Consider the following 11,051-nt stretch of genomic DNA (forward strand, 5'->3'; position numbering starts at 1 on the left):
ACGCCTGGTCCTGGGGAGCAGCCCACTGAAATGCCTGGTCCTGGGGAGCATCCCACTGAAACGCCTGGTCCTGGGGAGCATTCCACTGAAACGCCTAGTCCTGGGGAGCATCCCACTGAAACACCTGGTCCTGGGGAGCAGCCCACTGAAACGCCTGGTCCTGGGGGAGCATCCCATTGAAACGTCTGGTCCTGGGGAGCATCCCACTGAAACGCCTGGTCCTGGGGAGCATCCCACTGAAACGCCTGGTCCTGGGGAGCATCCCACTGAAACGCCTGGTCCTGGGGGAGCATCTCACTGAAACACCTGGTCCTGGGGGAGCAGTCCACTGAAACGCCTGGTCCTTGGGGAGCATCTCACTGAAACACCTGGTCCTGGGGAGCATCCCACTGAAACACCTGGTCCTGGGGAGCAGCCCACTGAAACGCCTGGTCCTGGGGAGCATCCCACTGAAACGCCTGGTCCTGGGGAGCAGCCCACTGAAATGCCTGGTCCTGGGGAGCATCCCACTGAAACGCCTGGTCCTGGGGAGCATTCCACTGAAACGCCTGGTCCTTGGGGAGCATCCCACTGAAACACCTGGTCCTGGGGAGCAGCCCACTGAAACGCCTGGTCCTGGGGAGCATCCCACTGAAACGTCTGGTCCTGGGGAGCATCCCACTGAAACGCCTGGTCCTGGGGAGCATCTCACTGAAACGCCTGGTCCTGGGGAGCATCCCACTGAAACGCCTGGTCCTGGGGAGCAGCCCACTGAAACGCCTGGTCCTGGGGAGCATCCCACTGAAACGCCTGGTCCTGGGGAGCATCTCACTGAAACACCTGGTCCTGGGGGAGCAGTCCACTGAAACGCCTGGTCCTTGGGGAGCATCTCACTGAAACACCTGGTCCTGGGGAGCATCCCACTGAAACACCTGGTCCTGGGGAGCAGCCCACTGAAACGCCTGGTCCTGGGGAGCATCCCACTGAAACGCCTGGTCCTGGGGAGCAGCCCACTGAAATGCCTGGTCCTGGGGAGCATCCCACTGAAACGCCTGGTCCTGGGGAGCATTCCACTGAAACGCCTGGTCCTTGGGGAGCATCCCACTGAAACACCTGGTCCTGGGGAGCAGCCCACTGAAACGCCTGGTCCTGGGGAGCATCCCACTGAAACGTCTGGTCCTGGGGAGCATCCCACTGAAACGCCTGGTCCTGGGGAGCATCCCACTGAAACGCCTGGTCCTGGGGAGCATCCCACTGAAACGCCTGGTCCTGGGGGAGCATCTCACTGAAACACCTGGTCCTGGGGGAGCAGTCCACTGAAACGCCTGGTCCTTGGGGAGCATCTCACTGAAACACCTGGTCCTGGGGAGCATCCCACTGAAACACCTGGTCCTGGGGAGCAGCCCACTGAAACGCCTGGTCCTGGGGAGCATCCCACTGAAACGCCTGGTCCTGGGGAGCAGCCCACTGAAACGCCTGGTCCTGGGGGAGCATCTCACTGAAACGCCTGGTCCTGGGGAGCATCCCACTGAAACGCCTGGTCCTGGGGAGCAGCCCACTGAAACGCCTGGTCCTGGGGAGCAGCCCACTGAAACGCCTGGTCCTGGGGAGCATCCCACTGAAACGCCTGGTCCTGGGGAGCAGCCCACTGAAACGCCTGGTCCTGGGGGAGCATCTCACTGAAACGTCTGGTCCTGGGGAGCAGCCCACTGAAATGCCTGGTCCTGGGGAGCATCCCACTGAAACGCCTGGTCCTGAAGGGGTCTCAATATGTAATTAGTGTAACATTCACGTCAATCACACAATGTATGATTGACGTCTAAACTAGCCTATGGGATTTGTTCAGTCTGGAATCCAGGAAGTTATATTTCAGATTGTACTTTGATCTTATCAACTCGTGATGGCTACAGCATTTAGGGCATGCAAGGAGCAAGAAGCACATTTTTGGCAGATTTGTATAATGTGATATTTTGTAAGGTGGTATTTTGTAGTGTGAGATTTTGTAACAAATATATGTCGTCCTGGACAAGGGTGTCTGCTAATAAATAAATAATAATAATTTCATGGCAGCGACTTTAACCACACTGTAACCCCCGCAGTGATGACACCTGTGTCACTGAGGAAGAGGTTTCCCTCTCTTCCATGGAAGAGCCTGTTGGAGATCCAGAAATAGAGACTGAGGACCATCCATACACACCTTGGAACCTGCAGAATGTGGAAATGTACCTCTGCAGCTCATGTATCTAGCTTTGGTGGCACAACATTATTATTATTATTATTATTTATTTCTTAGCAGACGCCCTTATCCAGGGCGACTTACAATTGTTACAAGATATCACATTATACATTATTTCACATTATACAGATATCACATTATTTTTACATACAATTACCCATTTATACAGTTGGGTTTTTACTGGAGCAATCTAGGTAAAGTACCTTGCTCAAGGGTACAACAGCAGTGTCCTCCACTGGGGATTGAACCCACAACCCTCCGGTCAAGAGTCCAGAGCCCTAACCACTACTCCACACTGCTGCCCTGCACAACATTGGGAGAAATTAAGAACAAAGGCACACAAAAAAGTAAATATATGTAAGGCAGTCACTTGCTGTACTTTTATTCTAAGCAAAATAATGCCACATAGATTGAATTTTGTATTTATCTAGTTTTAAAATTATATATATAATTCACACAATGTAAAACTCAAAGGTCATTTGACCTAGTGATGTTCTATTTTCTAATGCTTATTTTTAATAAAAATGTTTAAGCCTCCATGGCAGAAACATACCAACTCCGAGGGAAATTGTTTTTCTCTCCATACATAGTGATCATATTGGCAATGTGAGGCGAACACAATTTGTGTCATTATCATGTTAAGAAATAACTTTTCCACAGATTTAAAGTTACATAGAACATTTATTTTTTAATTTCATTTTTCATTTAACCTGCGAATTCTCAATCAGTTGCCCAAAAATATACCATCACTGAAAAGTTAAGATTGGGCTGAAAAAATATATAGTTTTCCTATGTTTCCTTTAGAGAAATAGTGAGATATTTGACTTTGAAATGATTCAGACCCAAATTCAGGAAAAACCTCTAACACTGAGGGATCCAAAAGGGGAAGGGGTTAAAAATATTAAAATAAGAGAAACAGCATTGCTGGTGTCTGTTTGTTAGCTATCATGAAGCAGCCCTTCTAGCACAGCATGTTCACACTCATTGAAACAGCTATTCAAGAATGCAGTGAGAGATTGATCTCCAGATGCATCACAGGTACACAGAGAATCAAACACAGACCATGCAGACTGCAACAGGGATAATGCTAGACTAATTACCTAACAATGAAATTCTAATTAACAAACATCTACATAACAGCGAAGCAATATGAGCTCTGTAACTAAAAGCTTTCTGTTTATCCATGGCATGTATTTAGCAAAAGTGATTGATTTGAGCTGAGTTAGGAGGACAGCTCAGCAGGATTCGAATCGTCTGCTTTTCTGATCCGGGAGTAAACTGTGGAGGAAATGAAACTGGGTTAGGGAGGCAGGTATGGTTGTGTGCTCACAATTATACATTCTGGAGACTTTCACGTATAGCTGGTAACTATCAGTCCCATAGTGTGCACCCTATTAACAGTGCTATGGCAGGTGAGTCAGTCCCATGGTGTGCTATTGACAGTGCTATAGCAGGTGAATCAGTCCCATGCTGTGCTATTGACAGTGCTATGGCAGGTGAATCAGTCCCATGCTGTGCTATTGACAGTGCTATGGCAGGTGAATCAGTCCCATGCTGTGCTATTGACAGTGCTATAACAGGTGAATCAGTCCCATGCTGTGCTATTGACAGTGCTATAGCAGGTGAATCAGTCCCATGCTGTGCTATTGACAGTGCTATGGCAGGTGAATCAGTCCCATGCTGTGCTATTGACAGTGCTATGGCAGGTGAATCAGTCCCATGCTGTGCTATTGACAGTGCTATAACAGGTGAATCAGTCCCATGCTGTGCTATTGACAGTGCTATAGCAGGTGAATCAGTCCCATGCTGTGCTATTGACAGTGCTATAGCAGGTGAATCAGTCCCATGCTGTGCTATTGACAGTGCTATAGCAGGTGAATCAGTCCCATGCTGTGCTATTGACAGGTGAATCAGTCCCATGGTGTGCTATTGACAGTGCTATAGCAGGTGAATCAGTCCCATGCTGTGCTATTGACAGTGCTATGGCAGGTGAATCAGTCCCATGCTGTGCTATTGACAGTGCTATGGCAGGTGAATCAGTCCCATGCTGTGCTATTGACAGTGCTATAACAGGTGAATCAGTCCCATGCTGTGCTATTGACAGTGCTATAGCAGGTGAATCAGTCCCATGCTGTGCTATTGACAGTGCTATAGCAGGTGAATCAGTCCCATGCTGTGCTATTGACAGTGCTATAGCAGGTGAATCAGTCCCATGCTCTGCTATTGACAGTGCTATAGCAGGTGAATCAGTCCCATGCTGTGCTATTGACAGTGCTATGGCAGGTGAATCAGTCCCATGCTGTGCTATTGACAGTGCTGTAACAGGTGAATCAGTCCCATGCTGTACTATTGACAGTGCTATGGCAGGTGAATCAGTCCCATGCTGTGCTATTGACAGTGCTATAACAGGTGAATCAGTCCCATGCTGTGCTATTGACAGGTGAATCAGTCCCATGCTGTGCTATTGACAGTGCTATAGCAGGTGAATCAATCCCATGCTGTGCTATTGACAGTGCTATAACAGGTGAATCAGTCCCATGCTGTGCTATTGACAGGTGAATCAGTCCCATGCTGTGCTACTGACAGGTGAATCAGTCCCATGCTGTGCTATTGACAGTGCTATGGCAGGTGAATCAGTCCCATGCTGTGCTATTGACAGTGCTATAGCAGGTGAATCAGTCCCATGCTGTGCTATTGACAGTGCTATAGCAGGTGAATCAGTCTTCTGTAATCACACCTCTTCACTGCAGTGTAACTCTGCATTACAGCACTACCTCTAGTTAGTTACACATGTTTTAGTTTGACATATCTGAAATACAGCTGCCACAAAATAAAAAGACCAAATTAAAAATGAAGCTGGTTTATTGTAAAATAGTGCACACTACCCAGCTTGGAGTGTAAAGGGTTCATTTCACTCTGAGTAGGCTGTCATTCACATGTCCTAATTGCTTCTGTCTCAGTCCCTCTCTACTCCCCTGCAGCGCTGCCAGGCACACAGGCAAGCAGAAATAATCTAGAAACATGTCTGTTCAAGAAGTTCACTGTGATTCAGTAGAGTGGGGCGCTAACCTGGGCCACAGCGGGACACATTCTAGTGAATGTTGTGGTCTGAAGAGGATTATTGTGGATAATATTGTCCTTTCAGATTCTGGGATTTCCAAGTTCCTATTTTTGCTCTCTTTGTTTTGCTGAAATATGTTTCTATCCCTTGTTGTTTGCTTGATATGATTGTCTTCATATTCATCTCTGATTGCTTCTTGTTGTTTGCTTGATATGATTGCCTTCATATTCATCTCTGATTGCTTGTTGTTTTGCAGTATTGTGTTTGGTTGAGTCTTGTCTGGTGTTTGTTTGATCACATCATAATTATACTGGGTTGAAGCAGGTTCAGCTTGGTTAAAGTACAGTAAACCCATTTCAATCATACCTTTCCTAATGATTTATATATACTGTAACATTCATCATGTGCTCCATGGCCAAAAGTTTTGCAGCTTTAGAAGTGTAGTATTAAGACCTAATTAAAACTATAAATAACTATATGAGCACATGTTAGACGTTTTATTTTACATCATGTAATCAAAGAAACTACAAAATGATATCGCAATAAAAAGTCTACCGGAAGCCTTAATAGTAATACAGTAGTATTTCATGTTAGATTTCAAATTGTCACATTTTTCAGTTGTTGTCAATTTTTCGTTATGCACATGGAAAACTACACAGCGGGATGCATTTCAATATGTTAATGTACATTATTCAGCAAGTTTAAATGTGACTCTATGAAGCAAAATGCGTTAATTCTATAGGGAGATGCAACATTTTCGCCATAGTACTCACATTAAAATATATGACCCTCGTACACCACGTGTAAAATTTCACCCTAGCGTTTTATAATAGCCTGTGTAAAACAGGCAAAAACAAAAATGATCGCTTTTCTTCTGCAGATATTCATCCGAAGCCTAATGTCTGTTATTATAGCAATTCCCGAGTTATTCTAGAAACGCGTACAATCGTTCTGATGTCAATGAAAGGCTCGGCATTGTTAAACGATGCTGTTCTACTGTTAGTTGGGTTAAACATTATTTTTGAAAACGGCCCTACTAGGTGACAGTGACAGATTAATGTGACACTCCTATAACTGTTCTAATAGATGCCGTGGCGTTAAAGGACTACGCTTGTTAGACAGCATTTGATGATATTTAGCCTCTCAAATCTGTTGTTTTCTGTGGCCACATACCTGGGTGGTTTGCGTGAGACGGGTCACTCGTAACATTCTGGAGATGCGCTGTCGCTGAGTTGTCTTATTTTCCCCGCGGTGAGTGACTGTCAGATCCCAACAGAGAGCTACAGCTGCGTCGTTGTCCAGGCTGCTAGAGTTGCAGTTAAACTCTCCTTGTGAAACGACGTCAGTTTTGGATTGATTTGCAGGAGTTCAATACTTACGAAGCTGCTCGTTTATCAGTACTGATGATGTTTTCTCACCCTTTTCTTTCTTTGATTTTGAGAGCTAGATTTATGGCGATACATTTTTGGAAAGCGGTTAACCTCCAATAACACCTGACCTTTTGTGCACTGCACGCGTGATGGCGCGCAGGTGACGCCGGTCGCGCGCACATTGCAGTAGCAAACCTGTCCTGTGCAAACTATTATTATTATCACTGTTCAACCAAGGTGTGATTGAATTTCATTCTTATTTTGCGCAGTGATTGTAAAGTGCCCAATAAAATCAATTATTTAGAGTCTGAGCTATAAAAGGGGTTCCATCCCAGGGAAAGGATACAAGCTGATTATTAATATGTGAGCACTCGTGCAGTTACCTCTTTCAATGATCACAGCGGTGCTCATTACCAGCAGGTAGCAGATGATGAAGACACAACGGATTGTGGAGAAAGTTGAGCTGGAAATGAAATCCAGGAGGTCATCTGGACAGAGAGAGACATTGGAAAAGTGTTACTGAGAACACAGCTGAGGCAGTGAAGGGTTACCCCAGATCTGTGCAGTATATGAGGCACAGATGCTTGTTTCAAAATGTCTATATGATATATTGATGAATATTGTAAAGGGATGCTGAAATATGTCAGAATATCTGCTGGAACATATTGGCAGGTCAGCAGGGTGGTCCGTGATGAAGCCGTGCCCTCCCCCAATACAATAAAGTAGAGGCTGGGGAGGTGGAGGATAACGTTTAGATGAGTTAGGGATCGATTGGAGAAGCAAATCCCATGCCCCCCCACCCCCAATCTCAGCTTTATATATAGTGAAGTCTTGCTTCCTGATCCTAATCCTGTATCCAGCATCAGCACCTGCTGGCCCACTCCAGTCACTTTCCTAACCTCACCCTCCTCAGTCTTTGCTCCCCAGAAGCAGTCCCTTATTTTGCAGTAAATGCAGCTCACAGTGTTTGTGTTACTTACCGGTGAAGGTCTTCAGGGCAGTGCTAACTGTAAAATCAAACAGAAAGACAGCTTGTGTTTTCTAAGTGCACCACTCTCTGCCAGCCCTAAACCTGTCTTGATGTTCAGTTACATTGGTTTGTTTGCACTGCAATAGTTATCTAGTAGTTTAGAATAGCTTTGTTTAGGAACTTTGAGATCAGCCACCTGTGTCATACATTATAATGATGACTTCAATAGTTCAGTAAACAGAAGAGAGGAATCCGTGCTACAGATCAAGTTGAGAAACCCTTTCCCACAGGACTCCAAACCCCTTCACTTACACATTCCCACACCATTGGCATATGCAGGATCTGGAAAGTATATATGGGGTAGCGTCGATTGAATTATTTAATGTGCTTGAAGTTTTGAAACTATGAAGTGGTTGTTCCAAACTGAATCCCAGCCAAGGGGATGCCGATGATGTCAATGACAGAGATGCACAGGGCCATTACAACTAAGGTACTGCATCTCCTATAAATATTCCACACATTTCTCAACACACTGGACGCCTTAATATTGCCTGTTTAAAACTAAAGAGCCTTATCTTGATGGAAGTGCAAAGGCACATTTTAAACTGCATAAAACTAGAGAAGAACTGCTCTGAACAATCACGTAACTGCTCCTTTCTGCATCTCGGGTGTTTCAGACTTTGTTGCATCATTACATGGCCTCGGATGAGACGTAAAGCCGAAGTCCTACTGGAAGTGACTCTGCAGCAGCAGCAGCTGTGATGCATGGTTCAACCCCAGTCTCTAAGTCTCTCTGGATGCTAAATGACTTATTAATAATAATAATAATAATAATAATAATAATAATAATAATAATAATAATAATAATAATAATAATAATAATAATAATAGGCGTGAGAAGGTCAGATGTCAATTATTGTTCCTTTGCTCTGTTTTCCTCTCTGGGTTTATCAATTTGCTCGTTCAGTTCTACCCATCACCATTATTCTATAGATTTGAATATAATAGCCCCTCTTGCCTGTAGGAGTGGTGGTGGTAGGGTGCTGTTGGGAGGCATTTCCTAGAAAGAAAGAACAAAATAGGTTGAGGTTTGTTTTGATTGATGGTTGAAGCTGGGTCTATATTAACTAAAGGGTTAAAAAAAACTTCATAAATTCAATGACAAACGTTTCAACTACAATTATTTTCATTGTTTTCAAATATGTTCTTGAAGATACTGCAAAAGACTTCTAGTCGAAACATCTGTCTTTGACCTTTATTTATTTATTATTTTTTTTACAGTAATTTTAAAAAACTGATTGTACCTGAACACACAACCCCTGCACTATACTCCTGGCCGCAGAATGATGTTACAAGTTCTTGTGAATCACATCTCTCCAGTGATGATTCTTTTCCAGTACATTCCATTCTATACTGCCAGACAGGTTCTTGCCCCTTTCCATAGTGGGATCCTCTTAGAGCAGACACAGCGAAGCCACAGCCCAGCTCTCTGCACACAACCTGGGTGTCATTCATGTCCCAGTAACTACCACACACTGCCCCCCACACGCCAATGGAATTGAACTCAACTCTCCCAGAGCAGCTGCTGTTTCCATTGACCAGTCTGACAGGAACGGCAGCACCTGACAGTCAATAGAAGAGGAAATAAACTAGACATGTGCTGATTGGTCACATACCTGCACATATATACTTAAGAACAACATTGAAGTTCCTACCTGAACAAATTACACTGACAGCAGAACCATCTGTGCATTCCTGTATTCCGTTCTGTCCTGAAAGGCATCTCTCTAGAGAGGACTCTCTTCCTGTACAGCTTACTCCCAACAGCCAGGAGGGGTCTGTCCCTTCTCCAAAGAGTGCGCCCTCTTGAGGAGATACAGCGTAGCCACAACCCAGCTGTTTGCAGACCACATGAGCGGTGGCATTATCCAATCCATTGTCACACATTCTCCTTCTCTGACCTTCAAAATATAGCTCAACTCTCCCAGAGCAGTTATTACTCCCATTGATCAGTCTGATATCAAAGCCAAGTTCTGCCGTTAAACAAGAATACACATGCATTACACTTTGAAATGTTAACACATTGAAATGAGTTTAATGTGGAATCATTTCAAACCAGTGGATTACATTTAAGAAAGTGCAGAATGATATTGTTTCCTGGCAGGGTGTGTAAGAGGGAGAGAATCTCATCTGAAATTGGTATAGTGGAGGACAGATGTTGCCAGAACAATAGATAAGTATGAAAATGTAACGGGAAGGGTGAAGGGGGTGGGGGTGGGATCATTCACAAGAAAACAGAGTTCTGATTTCAATAAACTAATTGAGAATATCTGCTGACAGCTCTCTTTGCAGAGTACAATTTAACCAAATACATTTTGATGCAGACACATTGACAACCTGAGCCACTCTATAATTGTGCATTGGTTTTGAACAGGAGTCAATATGAAAATAATTGAGCAGTTCCATACATGAGTTGTCATGTCCGCATTGCAATCAATATGATAACGAAACAGAAGAAACGCCTTAAACATGCATGAGCCTGACATCTACATGAGTTACACAAACATGTTTTGCATTATTGTACAGAAAGCACATTGTGTATCATTTAGACATTATAACACAGTGGACGTTTTACACGTGCAGCGGCTCATTGTTTGTGAATCGCTGTAGCCTTCTTTTATATAATAATAAAAACACTTATTTATAAGAACCTACACCTGTGTTCTGTTGTATTTGAAATATATTGCTTTGTTTAATAGGTAGTATTCACTGAACAGCCCTGGTACAGTGAATTAATATAGAGTCAATGCTTTCATTATCTAAATCATTATTTCAGATTGATCATTTTTAGGTCATAAAGCACACATTGCCTGTGTTAAACCTGTTAAATACAAGAATAATAAAGACAGTGGTTTGGTTCAAACCCATAACTATGGATTTACAAAGTGCAGATGTTTCCAATATACCAGGATCATTGTCTGATTTTTAAAGACAGCATTTTGGGGAGTGGGGCGTTGCCTTCAAGAAGATCAGCCCTGGGTGTTTGCTTTTTGCTAACAACTCAACACCAAAAAATAAATGCAATTATTTATGATAAACCAACTATTGAGCCCTGCCCACAGCCAGATATGAGACTGCAAATAGTGGGATTTAGTTATGAGAGACGGGCCGAGACGGTCAAGCTGATGCACTGCGAAATCAGAAGGACAACATGCCTCTGGGAGCAGATCTTTGAGAACAGACATCTGTGTTTGGAGCAGATCTTTGAGAATAGACCTCTGTGTTTGGAGTAGATCTTTGAGAATATACTGTACCTCTGTGCTTGGAGCAGATCTTTGAGAGTAGACCTCTGTGTTTGGATTAGATCTTTGAGAGTAGACCTCTGTGTTTGGAGCAGATCTTTGCAAAGATTATTTGTATTAGCTGTATTTACCA

General features: G+C 44.0%; 1 protein-coding gene across 1 annotated transcript; it reads right to left on the minus strand.

Moving 5' to 3' along the window:
• Positions 1–7,618: 7,618 nt before the first annotated feature.
• Positions 7,619–9,640, minus strand: LOC131723085 (scavenger receptor cysteine-rich type 1 protein M130-like). The gene is made up of 4 exons (XM_059016429.1): positions 9,332–9,640; positions 8,921–9,238; positions 8,635–8,676; positions 7,619–7,653 (listed from the first exon to the last, which is right to left on the minus strand). Exons 1-4 carry the CDS (start codon positions 9,561–9,563, stop codon positions 7,619–7,621), a joined length of 627 nt encoding a protein of 208 aa, XP_058872412.1. The 5' UTR covers positions 9,564–9,640.
• Positions 9,641–11,051: the final 1,411 nt, after the last annotated feature.

This window comes from Acipenser ruthenus, chromosome 53 (assembly GCF_902713425.1).
Source record: "Acipenser ruthenus chromosome 53, fAciRut3.2 maternal haplotype, whole genome shotgun sequence".
NCBI lineage: Eukaryota > Metazoa > Chordata > Actinopteri > Acipenseriformes > Acipenseridae > Acipenser > Acipenser ruthenus.

Coding starts and splice junctions, on each gene's coding strand:
- LOC131723085 (XM_059016429.1), bottom strand. CDS start 9,563: ATGTGTGACAATGGATTGGATAATGCCACCGCTCATGTGGTCTGCAAA. Junction 9,239..9,331: donor TGTCAGTGTAATTTGTTCAG/GTAGGAACTTCA, acceptor ATTGACTGTCAG/GTGCTGCCGTTCCTGTCAGA. Junction 7,654..8,634: donor TACCACCACCACTCCTACAG/GCAAGAGGGGCT, acceptor TTGATTTTACAG/TTAGCACTGCCCTGAAGACC.